Genomic DNA, 13,684 nt, shown 5'->3' with positions numbered 1-13,684 from the left:
TTTGACCGAGCATGAAAGGTCAAATTCTAATCCAAAAAGTGGTTAAAAAAAAAAAAAGTGCCCCCAATCGATGTGCCAAAAAATGGATTACCAGTTAAAATGATCAACAACACTTTCAGAAGAGGAGCCACATTTCTCCTGTCAAGGGTCAACACTTTGTTTTTACACCAGCTGAACTTCTTGATGCAATCCACCCATTTTTATCAAGCTTTGGCTGGGAATCGACGTATGTTTCCAAAATGGTGACCAGCTTCAGATCTTCAGATCACCCAAATCCAAACTTTAAACCAATTTGCTGGTCAAAAAAAGGAATCCAATCTGCTCTAATTCCACAATTGGGTTAGGAAAACAAGACAGCATTTTTAGTGTGGGGGACCTCAAGTATAAAAATGGCAGCCGTTAGTTCATTAATCAGTTGCAAAGAAGAAGCTTTCAATTTCAAATAGGTGGTGACCCAATCTATAGCAGCGGACGGGTGATCCAGGGTGTATTCTTGCTCATGTCAACCAGAATAGACTCCAGAATTCAGGAAAACCGCAATAGAAAAAGGATGGGCACAGAGCATTAAACGCTCTCAGTGTACATCAGCTCTCTTGCTTTTGTTTTAACTGACAAGTAATTAAAAGCTTCGAGTCAATATAGCGTGAGGGGAGGGCTAAAGAGGCCCGTTTGTGAGGTGTTTACGGGTCCCCGGAGTCATGGCTTTTGGTGAGAGGGGGCGCCATGGCGGCCATCCATCCCGAGTCAATGACCTGACACAGCCCACACTCAATTATTGATAAGACAAAAGAGCTTAGGCGTTGTCTGCTAGGACGCGAGCCACGTTAAGAGATACTTAAGCGCGTTTTAATCAAGACGGCAACATGCTCCGCGTCTTCCTTCTTTGTGTGGATGTCACTCCCTTTTTCGCTAAGCCTAATCAAAAGGCACAGATAAATGTTGAGTGGGGCGGTCTCGCCCCCCTAACCCGACGGCTGAAAGGGAGCCACAAAAGGCGGCCGAGAAGTGAGCCCGAGCAGACTTTAAAGAGAGACGAGTTGGGGGAAGAAAAAGAAAAGAAAAGGAAAACGGTGGCTCTTCTCCGGGCCTTGGCGCTAATGCATCTGTAAGGCAAAGAGAGAGAGAGCGAGAGCGAGAGCGAGAGCGAGAGAGAGAGAGAGAGAGCGAGAGAGAGAGGAGGCGGAGGAACTTCAGAAAAGGATGACGAGAGAAAAGGAACTGGTGCTAGAGAGGACAAAGAGCTCCTAGGTGTGCACTCGGCATTCGGTAATTGGCAAAAGAAGCTTCATTTCTTGCCGTGATTTCCTGTCTTTTTACCGTCCCTGACAATCCCCCGTGCTTTTAATAGGCCGGCGAGGGGAGAGACTATTCTTCGCCGCCCCCGCCGACACCAACCTGTCTGGCTATACTCGCCCCTCCCGGCTCCTTGCCAAATGGGGGAAGCATTAACCATGTTCCCTTCTGTCATTCTCTCTCCTTGAATACCTCAAAGCCCTTTAGCTTTAATCATTTCAGGATCAGACTCAGTCTAAATAAGCCAAGCCATTTTCTGCACTCAATTACTCCCTTAACAGCATCAAAAAGAGAAAGGATTCAGGTACAGAGAGGGTGAGAGGGAGAACATTGTGAAGCGTCTTCATCCATCCGCTCGCCGCCCCACCCCAACCCAGCAAATGCTTTGAATGCTTCCAAAAGGATTCTTTTTTTAATGAAAAAAACAGTAATAAGAGATGGTTCCGACTATAACAAAATGTTTACGGCCTGCTCGCCGCCGAGCTCTTCGCTCTTGCCGCATAAATCGTTGAAGAGGGCGAATAAAGAAGACAGCGAGGGGGGGGGGGGGGGGGGGAATGATTCCACCCAATTCTGCTTTCATCATCTAAGAAAAAATATATCAGAAGGTGCTTCACTCCAAAAGGTATTTTAATAATACATTACTTTTGTCATAACTACTCTTAACCTTTACATACAATGCATTCTGGATGAATAAAGCGGCCATTGCTCGGCGCTGGGATAATGAGACGACAAAGTCTTATTTACTGCTGCCTGCTTGTGATAAATGGGATTTCACACTGTGCTCCCTGTGTCGTCATATACCGCCTCCCTTTTTAATCATTCGTTAAGTACACCTCAATTTCAAAACAAAATGCAGAGTCGTAATGTCTTGCTTCTTATTGGATTAGTTTCACATTGTTAAATCTCAGATGAAGTTATGTTTGAAAAATGTAATTACTTGCATTGCATATACAGGGTGCTCCTAAAAATGTCGATATAATTTAGGTCGTTTTTACTACTACAAAATCAATACCGATGTCCTTGCTAAAAAAAAAATGTCCGTCATCCAGATCATGGCAATCCGCAAAAGTGGACTACTCCTGTTGGCTGTAATGTTAAAAAATGACTCGCGTAATTATGCTCTTTGGCTAACGGTAGCCGCTTAGGCAATTGTGAATTTAAATAGTTTAAAAAAAAAAATAAACATTTTTCAAAATTCCAACAACAAACTCAAACAGATTTTTTTTTAAAACTAATTTTGCAAATTGAATAATTGCGCAATTTTCTGACCGGCACTATATTATCTCCATTGAAATGCCATCAAGCCCCCCAAAAAACACCAGAATTAGTTTTGTTTTTAATAAAGAAAAATACATTTTTGTACATTTATTTTAAAACACAAAACACAGGAAAAGAGAATTTAACAGAAAATATTTTTATAAAGTGTAACTAAGCCAAAGGTCACAAGCAAATACTTTTAGTCCATCCAAGTCCTGATGTGTGCCTTTAAGAGGTGTGGCCTTCCCCCCTTAACCAAATGCAAACTATTCTCAGAGTTTGACTTATATTCTCGGAAGATGGGGAATAACCTATTCCAAATGTCAGTACAGAAATGTACCAGTGATAGCAAAGCGGAACAACGTGATGACAGAATCAGCAAAGGAACGTTTACGCAACATCGGAAAGCGGCACACTCGCCTCGCTATCCATCACGATATGGCAAACTCAACAACAAATACAACAATCCCATGTCATAGCTGCATTCATTTCAAAAGTGTCCAAACTGGCCATCAGTCAGTCCAAACATCAAATATCGGCGATGGGCCAGAATGAGGCCATCGCTTGAGGCTACTTCATAAAATATATGCAGGAAGTGCATCTAAATAGACTTGCTCTTTTTTTTTTTCTAAATAGCACTCAATCCATAAGCATGAGTTTTGGGTTTGATAAAAAGCAGCCCTGTTTTTCCATGGTTGCCCAAATTGCCTGCACTGTTCTAAACAGCCGCCAGTAGATACAAATCAAGTCTGAAATGTGTGAACACCAACAGAGGTCAATAAAGCACATCCACAGTAATATAATGTGATTGATTTCTCTCCGCGGCGCTGTCCGTCCGCGTTGGACCGCGCGCTGGTGATTACACAAAAACCGCTGATGGTTAATCATAATGGCTCAGGGCGAGCACTTTATTTGGGCGTCCCCCCCCCCCCCCCCCTTATAGTCGCTGATGGTCAGCCGGGTCAACGTGACACGCATGATGAAAGGCGTAAGGGCGAGATGGGAAGAGGGTTATCCTGGCACCCCCGTCGTTTCTTGTATCAGCAAAGTGACAAAGTGTGCTCAGATGTCTAGGTCCTCAACACAAACAGTAAACAGGGAGATAAATTGGACACTTGCAGTATATATTTGATATATTTGAACAGATTTTAAATTTGTAATTATTTCTTCCTATCAGACTGTACTTATACCGCATGTAAACAGAAACCGGTAACATATCGTTGAAGCCAAGCGGAATCCACACATCAAAGCACGACTCAATAAAATGCCGTCTCGCTTGAGTTATCACCGCATTCTTGAAGTTGGGATTATATCTTATGTTGCTGTCATACACCATACAGCACCAACATAAAAAAAAAAAAAAAAAAAAAAAGACCACCTTAAATGCATGTTCAACTGCTATTATCATGAAAAAAAAAAAAAAAATTGCCCATCAACTTCGTCATCATTGCTAAACGAGACGGACACCTAGTTGCTTCCATGTCACTTTCATACTTCACAAAAGTAAATGACACGGTGACAACATCTTCCCAAACTCGTTTTTAATGTCGACAGGGATATGAATGATGCAATTAAAAAAAGGAGAAGACTCAGCCTTTCATCATCAGAAACTTAGAGTTGCGGCTGGCACGCTTTACTTGATATTGTCTGACAAAAAAACATCCAGACTTTCAGTCTTTCAAATCCCAAGTACGATTTTATCAAATTGTTTTCTGCATTACCAAGCGCTTCTTGTTTCCCTTAAGAATCGCATTCTCAACAACAAGAAGCAAAAAGCCAGGACGTATAGTTCCAAAGTGAACAAAGGGACTTTCTGCATTTGCAGCTTTAAAATTAATAATCTTTAAAAAAAAACAAAAAAACAAAAAAAGGCCTGTGCCTGGTGTCCGCCAAGCACCTTTTTAACAGCTGTGTCAAAGTGATAGCTGTGGTCTTTGCTAAAGATGATCATTTGCAGCGCAGGAACAAAGCCGGCAGCTATCCGGGGTGTTAATTAAATCTACAAGCCTTTTATTAATACATTTAAACACCCACTTTATGCGCCCTGCGTTTTAGCACATATTTTCCACCATTCCCTTGTTGTGCCTTTGAAAGAAGAAAAACGCGAGCCAAATGAGTGTTTGCTGAAAAGAAGGCGAGCGTTGACTCTTAATGGGCAACCTTGCTAATGGACGACACTAATTAGCGAAAGGCTGACGAGGCCGCACAAAGGGAACGGATCAATATGCCACGCAAGTGTGTTGCCACTCGCTCAAAAGACGCTGACATTTACTCGGAAGGCGGCGCGGTGGCAGCGCATTGCAGGAGTGGCAAGTGTGTTGAGTGGGGAGGGGGGGGGGGGGGGGAGACCATTTAGGAGTTCAAAAATATATGATAAGTACTGCTTTTAAAGTCAGAAAAAGGCTTTAACTTTTTGGATATCTTCTGTTCAACTGTAACTTTCTTTTTTTTTCTGGTTAAGACGATTCTCTTACCTTTCCGGCAGTTTTTGTCGGTCCCTAGAGCATGTCTAAAAACAGCAAATCAGATTGGGAAACTTTCAAAATAAAGATCCCAAAGTGTGAATGCCCACCTGTCCAATTTAAGTCAAATATACACAGTAGGGAAACTGTACAATAAATTCCAACAACAAACCAGAATATGTAATCCTGTGAACCCCATACGATAAAAGATACATCGGAGAAACTAAGCAAACGACCAGGAACTGAGCACACGTCTTAATCGGACGATATTAGTTTTTTCAAAATTGCCCCCCCTCCCCTAAAAAATAAGAAAAAAATAAATAACCCTCTTAAAATAATAGCCTAAGTCTTATGTAAACAAAATTTATACTTTTATGCCTCAAACATCTCCTCAACATGCTTGCCACCTCTGCTAATATCTGCTATGTCGTTAAACAGCTAATTCAATACTTCCCCTAAAATAAAATTATTAACATTCATGAGTAGTCACCACTTTGGTTTTTCGTGTTTTCTCAAAAGACAAAAAAAAATGTCCAATAATTTTACGTTTTCTTTTGTTTTTTACATATATATATATATACATACGTATATATATATATAAAAATATATACGTATATATATATATATATATATATACATACGTATATACATATATATATATATACATACGTATATATATATATATATACATACGTATATATATATATATATACACGTATATATATATACGTATATGTATATATGTATGTACGTATATATATATATATACGTATATGTATATATATATGTACGTATATATATGTACGTATATATATGTATGTATATATATATATGTATGTATATATATGTATATATATATGTATATATATATGTATATATATATATGTGTATATATATGTATATATATATATATATATATATATATATATATATGTATATATATATATGTATATATATATATATATATATATATATATATATATATATATGTATATATATATATATATATATATATATATATATATATATATATATATATATATATATATATATATATATATATATATATATATATATATATATATATATATATATATGTGTATATATATATATATATATGTGTATATATATATATATATATATATATATATATATATGTGTATATATATATATATATATATATATATATATATATATATATATATATATATATGTGTATATATATATATATATATATATATATATATATATATATGTGTATATATATATATATATATATATATATATATATATATATATATATATATATATATATATATATATATATATATATATATATATATATATATATATATATATATATATATATATATATATATATATATATATAATTTTTGGGGGGGGGGAATTCATCAGCTGATTAATCGTACGGTCATGTCCTACTCTCTCGACCTCAGACGTACAGCGATTGCAGGGAGGTTTCTAGATTGTATTCCCTGCGATAAACGGGCGGTCACCGTTCTTGTTGTAGTACTAGTTCAAGTAGTTTGTGCGTACCTCAATGCCAGTGGCCCCCAAATGGATGTACGCTCTGCATTTTAACCTGACCGATAAGGACACAGACACTTGTTGTACAAGTCTATTAGATTGCAATCTGAGTTCGTGGCTGCAAAGTGGGATCCTTGCTTAGGTGTGGTAAGCGAACTCCAGCCCAAATAGACAAGTGGACATTCAAACGCAAACATCTGAACAGGTAACAAGACACTCCGCAACTTTTTTTTTTCTTTTTTGAGAAGGAAATTTAGGAACAGCGCGGCACACTTTTTTAGGGCCAATATCCTGCTCCTCCTCCACCTTCCTTCCTCCTCCCCGGAGAGAGCCATTGATCTGTCGTCTCGAGAACACTGTGTCTCCAGTGTCGGGATAATTCCTGGCGGGATTGGTTTTCCCTCGTTACCTTGTATTTGGGGAGCTCTGTTCCTGCCCCCTTTCCTAATTCTCCCCGCCTTGACTTCCCAGTGGCAACGGGCAGCAGCCGGCGGACAACGGGGTCTTTGTCCCCTCGCTGGAGGCCGGAAGTACGAGCGAGGACGGTGGAGATGATGATCTTTCCATCAGCTACAGTTTGTGCACCTGCTGAAAACAAGACAAAAATGAACCTGTTAAATCAAATCAAATAATGCAGCGGGTCACACAGAATACACTCGATTAGAAAAATCTTGAGGCGAGAAATTCGGTGTTTGAATGTCATCATCATGTGTTAAAAAGGTATCAATCAGCAAAAATAAATAAACAATTATTTGCCAACTTTATAAAAGCTAATATCGGCTGATTTAAATCGTCTGGCAAGTTTAATCGGCCGAACCCTAATTAAAGCAACCATGTTGATTCTATTCCAATCCATCAAAACATTCCTGACTGTGAAACCAATTTGTGGTGCAAAAAACGTACCATGGCCATCCATTTTCTACAGTGTCTGTTCTCTAAAAGTTACAAAGGTGAAGCTTTGGGATTGCACCCTTTTCTTTTAAATTTTTTTTTTAGCAAGGTTCATTCCAAGTGGAAAAGATGTTCGTAAACAGTTGCAAACAGATTTTCTTGTAGACACCAAATTTTTAACATGAAAACTCAGCAAAAACTCAACGCAAACCTATCCAAGCACACTAACTTAAGGAAGGCCTGAGTCGGGATTTGAACACAGAAAGTCGGAACTGTGAGGCAGATAAGGTAACCACTAGACCAACGTGCTGTCCATATTTTTCCCCCTAATCATTTGAATTCTCCTTATGACAGTATTTGTCCATTTTCTTTTTTGAGAGCACTACGGCTACGCACATCCAAATCCCTCTTCATCTTCAATGTACATATGAGCACAAACGTGGCAACGGTCCTCTCAAAAACTCCGTCAGATCGAAATTTCAGCCGTCAATGCATCTCTCTCCTCTCCTCTTTGGCCCGGCATAATGTCACGAGAGCCTCGACAAAAGTTCCCGGCGCGCGCGGGCAATTCTTATTTTCCTTTTCATTGTCCTTACCGGACGACACAAACAAGCAAACACGGCTGGAGAGTGCATCATTTCATTTCCATATAGATGAAAAGTGTGCAATGAAATAAACAAGTGTCCATTTGTACACAAGGCACAATGCTTTTCATGTGTGTGCTCGGCCGTTGTTGGACGTGCTCCTGCGAATTACCTGAACAAAACCTTCGATAGCATGATTGTCATTCTAAAAGGCCACTAATAGATTTTGCCCAGTCCACAGCACTTGAGACATAAAAGAGGTTAAAGCAACGTGGGAGCGCAGATGATAGCCAGCCTCTTCAGTCTTATTCACACCAGATGTCATTTATCCTCCCATGCGTGCGTCTTCTTGGGTCTCGCTACTCCAACCCAGATAAAAACCTACTGTGGAATTGGATGGACTTACTGGAAGAGTCCAGCGTGAACATTCCTGTCAATACTTTGTATTTTTCACTTCCTTCCACATCTGATGACAATGAATTTGAACAAGCTCTCAAGTTGAAAGCGATGCAGACAAAGCTGGACATATTGAAAGGTTTTTAAGGAACCGTACAATACAATACAATACAACTTTATTTATATAAGGCATTTCACAACAGCGGGAGCTGTAACAAAGTGCTTTCCATATGGTGTAATATAAATTATATAAATAAATTATATAAATATATAGATAAATTATATAAATAAAGTATATGAATATATACACATAATAATAATAATAAATATATATATATATATATATATATAATTTTGAAAGCCCTAATAAATATATATACGAAATGAGTTTGAACCCAGCTACAAAAAAATGAGAAAGTCTTCATTTGAATGAAGCCAAAGTCGAAGTCCATCTCCCCACGGGAGATCAAAGCTTGTCAGGAAGTGCAGCTTGACCATCGTTACATTATACATCATAAACTGTATTTGTGTGGCTTGGCAGCTGGCGGCTGCACATGCTCCGTCGTAACAACCGGTCCGTAACAAAAAAGTAACAACTTAGGCACCCATCCCTACCGATAGCGTCTAGCCCTCCATTGTCCAAAATTCCCTTCCTTGACTTTGCATTGGAAGTTTACCAGAAACTTTCTGGAAATTTACCAAAGATTTTCCACGCCTACACTTGGCAACGTATTCGTACATAATCATCACGAAATGTCGTAAAATGCAGTCCTCGTAAACTGAGAACCCCCTGTACTTCTCTTGTACGATTACTTCCTCAAAAGGGGACAGATGGAGTGAAACGCTGAAGGACCTCTTTAAAGTGAACGGCGGAGACCCATCCAGAGTTCTTATAGAGACGATGATCAAGGTTTGTATTCTTTTGATGTGAACAAGCCTGGTTCTTTGCAACACCTCTCAAGACCAGTTTCTGGGCTTCCGCACACATATACGAGCTTCTCTCATCCTGTGATAAAAAAAAATAAAATAAAATAAAAAAGCGTGTGTGGTATTTACACGCCACTAAACAATATTTCACTCCCAGGTTCCTGGTCCCATTTGAAGAGATCACATCAGAACATGAAAGCATTCTGTCCTTTTTTTTTTTTTCCCCCCCATGTATCCAACCCACTCGTGTTCGCCTCAAGCATTGATCCTGTGATGGTGGTAAATGAGTTAGAGACAATCCAAGTCTTGGCCAAATGGAGTAGTGAGCTGTTAATGCTGCTCGAGTGCTTGTAACAAAGCACTGAAGAGGCATAAAATGCTGAAATAAAAAAAACAAAAAAAAAAAACTATACAGTGTCTTAGACATGATTGGAGATAAGCACACACAACACATTAGCAAGATGTTCACAACAGACGAAAGACAACATCCATTACTGGCCAGCGTGCCGCGTACTTGTATTGAACTATTGACATGAAAATGTCTAATTAAAGATAAAGATAAAGATGTCCTTTAATAGTCCCACAATGGGGAAATTTGAGGTGTTACAGCAGCAAAGATATAGATCGCGCAGAGGCGACGGCGTAATGTAGCCGTTAATGTATAACATTAACAGCAGACATTCATAAAAAGCATGCAAATATACACAGTATAAACGTATATACACAAATCCCCATGTATATACATACTTACATCCCACAACATATACAAGTGTAAGGAAACACTCCTAATGCCTGTCCATGGTACACAGGGGGAAATAAATAAAAACGCAATGATGAAAAATACTGAATGATTAAAAATACTGCAATGATAAAAGTACTGTAATGGTAAAAGTACTGCAATGATAGAAATACTGCAGTGATAAAAGTGTCGCGTTAATGGCGCAGCCACCACAACTTTCTCTCTCTTTCCGTGTGAGCTTAGTTATGTCGTTAATGTCGGCCAATTAGCACGCCCAGCACAAAGTGCAGGCGAAACCAGCGGCTCGGAAGCAAACGAGCCCAACGGTCTAATTGGGAATTAACAAATTCTTGAAAGCCACGTTCAAAAACAAGAGGCGATTAATCAGCATCATTTCTGGTGGACAAAGTTAGCGTGAACATAATTGAGGAAGAGCAGAGGCCGGTTAATCCACTGTGAAGGAAATTGTGTTTGGACAATTAATAACACTTAACTGCTTTGTTTTGGGTGAGTTGGAGAGGCGTGGATGGAAAAAAAAAATGCAATGAGATTCAACAAGGCCGCCCGGTGGGAATCTGGTTAGGAACTCCCACATAGCAAAAACTTTGCATGTAAGCTTCATTGAAGGCTCTAAATTAGGGGTGGGCAAACCTTTTGATTGGCGGGCCACAATGGGTTCTAAAATTTAACAGAGGGGTCGGACCAGATGGATGGAGTGTTTTGGTAACCTCAACTCATCAGAGACAAAAAAAACCCCATTTCATTTTAAATGAAAATGAACAAAAATCATTCAAACTAATTATCTGTCTTTGACACAACACAATATTCAGAGTATAAAACATCAACAAGGCTTATTCATTTAATTTTTTTCAAGTTCGGCGGGCCGGATTAAAACGTTCAACGGGCCACAATTGGCCCCCGGGCCATACTTTGCCCACACCTGCTCTAAATCGTCCTTAGATGTGCTTGTGAGTGTCAATGGCTGTTTGCCGATATGCACCGTGCGATTGGCTGGCGAACAGACCAAGGTGTCATTTAAAATCAGATGGGATAGACACCAACTCCATCAAAACCTTCAATTTGTTAAAAAAAAACATGAAGCAATGAGATAACTTTGAGTTACACTTACAATGGGCCACCGTCTATTCCATTAAATAGAAAAAAAAACCTTTTAACATGGGCTCCACATGAACATATTTTTACTAAGACCATATTAGCTCCTATTTTAAAACTTTACAATCTGTTCAAATGTTTTCAAGTAACAATGTACTGTGCATGTTTCGACATAAAGTATAAGTTACTCGGCTTAAATACTAAAAATGCAAAGTGAACGTTTAAAGCGGCAGTTTAAGTATTATCAGCAAATTTTTGTGGGTTTCGACAACAAAATTTGACTGACTGATGCAGCTTCGGTGCAGTTTCCACTCAATGACAGAGTACCCGAACGCGAGAGTGAACAGTTGGCTGTCTATATACGTACATACCCTGTCACAAGCGGTATTGGTCCCGTATTTTCATAATATAACTCTTTATGTTTTAACGATTATTTCTTTTGACATCTTTATGGCGTACAATTGCACTTATTGTCCGTGCATTATCTGACATAATAATCTGGTGACAAAGTGTCACTTAAATCGCTGCGTTTTTTTCCATTTGCGTCATTACAACATCCTGTTTCTGCTAGCATCTTTTGATCCGAAGGCAAGAGTGTCGAGTATTTCTTCACACTTTAGTCATTCACCGTTTCCACACAGTTGTCGTCCCAACTTTCATAATAGCCCTGAATGTTCCATGTTTTTTTTTTTTTTTTTTGCATCTGTAGCCTGACTTCATCTGCTTTCCATGACTTGATTGCTGAATGAAAGTAGCTGAGACCTGATGTCTCCAAATGTCACACTGTTCCTCAGATGCTTCATAGACATCAAAACGCAGTCTGTTCTTGTTTACGATAAAAAAAAAAAAAAGAAAAGATGCACACATGCATTGTCCTGCTAATAAAATACAACACATCGGGAAGTATTGCATCCAGTTCCATTGCATCCAAATCCAAGTTGCAGCCAAACAGAGCAAAAAAAAAAGAATGAAAATCATCAAGACGCTGTTTTACAATGACGGGCCCAATACAGAAAATTTGAAAACTTATACGAAAAAATGCATTTGGTTGTCAACATGGAGTTGCAAGAGTAGAGGGACAATTTTAATTATTTTCTATTTATTTATTTATTTTCATTAATGCCGCCAAGGAAATAATCTTTTTAGTCATTGGGAAAGTATAGAAAATCGAAAAGTATTTTGTGAACTCTTTCTCTTACCATGGGCCCTAAAACCGTGAATGCTCAGAAGAAACCAGCAGATGATGTCTGTTGAATTAAAGCCGGAAATCACACGACAGCATTATTAAGGAGTATTTCTTGAGGGTTTTGAAACACAAATTCTGATGATTAATTCATTTTGTCACAGAATATTATACGAATCTGACAAAATTCCAGGAGTGTTTTTTATTTATTTTTTTCTTAGATAACGTACACTTGCACTTGAACATTTCCATTGTACATTTTCCGCGGGAATAAAAGTACTGCCAAACATTAAAAGATGCCATCCAGACGGCTCCCATTGTTTGTCGTCATTTCACTGATCACATCTGTGAAGTCATCCATCCACACGTCCCCCAAAGAGCCGGAGCCAGGATAGCGGTGTGGCTACAGACCTTTGGGTCATCTGTGCTCCTGACCCTGACTGAGACCTTGTGACCTCGGTCTGGGCCTCCTCAGACACTTGTGGCCTTAACCTTTAGCCCTGGACAAGCTGTTACGTCCAAAAGCATCTATGAGGTTTCCTGAACCGATCAATACCCAGAGGTGACCTTTTGCAACAGAGCGAGCATCTGCAAACACAGGTAAGATGTCAACTACTTTCTGGACTTGAGGAGCTTGATGAATTCTCTGCTTGTTGTGCTGTCATCACATCTCGTTTTGAATAATATAATCATCCACTTTCCTTTAGTCAATCAGTCTTCAGTTCGGATTTTTTTTCCCAATGCTGGCCCAGTCAGGATTTACCCGTCTTAAACCATTCCTTCATACTTCTAACATCACAATTATAGAAAACGCCAATACTATACAAATATAATATAACAGCACATAATTATGCCTTCAAGCAATTCAGAATCATATCGAATCATAATCTCAATGACAAGAACATCAAATCGGAATAAACAAATTATACTCACTAGAGATACTGACTATCAAATGTATGAATGTGCTCAGATCGCTACAGACCTGTTTTGCTCTAACCATCCAATCAGAGGACTTAAAAATATGCTGATGTCACTCAACTGAAAAAAAAACAACAAAAACAAAACAGGTTAGGTCACCATTAGCGAATTTAGAAGAAAAGATTTAAATTCATATTTAAGTACCATTCACACTTTTTTTTTTGACACCAGCACCTTTAAGTCTAAGCCTATACTCTCTCTAGTATAAAATTACATTTCCTGGCCTGGCATGCACATTAGAATGTTTTCTGGCATTTTTTCAGGACAATGTGCACAGTTAGCAACAAATAAAAAAAAAAAAATAAATAAT

General features: G+C 38.5%; 1 protein-coding gene across 3 annotated transcripts in view; it reads right to left on the bottom strand.

The window, feature by feature from the left end:
- The window catches only part of LOC148330161 (uncharacterized), an 82,802-nt gene that overhangs the window by 13,358 nt on the left and 55,760 nt on the right, over positions 1 to 13,684 (bottom strand). Inside the window, exon 3 of one of the 3 annotated variants that reach the window (XM_088305172.1) lies at positions 6,973 to 7,148. In XM_088305172.1, the coding sequence (XP_088161298.1) occupies positions 6,973 to 7,148 (176 nt within the window). Of the gene's footprint in view, positions 1 to 6,972; positions 7,152 to 12,667; positions 12,985 to 13,684 lie in introns of those variants that run through there. The other 2 variants (XM_088305171.1, XR_015845105.1) reach the window with 2 other exon arrangements.

The sequence above is a fragment of the Idiotropiscis lumnitzeri genome, chromosome 9, assembly GCF_059441095.1.
Source record: "Idiotropiscis lumnitzeri isolate Australia: NSW breed Sydney's pygmy pipehorse chromosome 9, RoL_Ilum_1.0, whole genome shotgun sequence".
In the NCBI taxonomy this organism is placed as follows: Eukaryota; Metazoa; Chordata; class Actinopteri; order Syngnathiformes; family Syngnathidae; genus Idiotropiscis; species Idiotropiscis lumnitzeri.
Note: the sequence above shows the minus strand (reverse complement) of the source record. Positions and strands in the feature narration are given on the sequence as shown.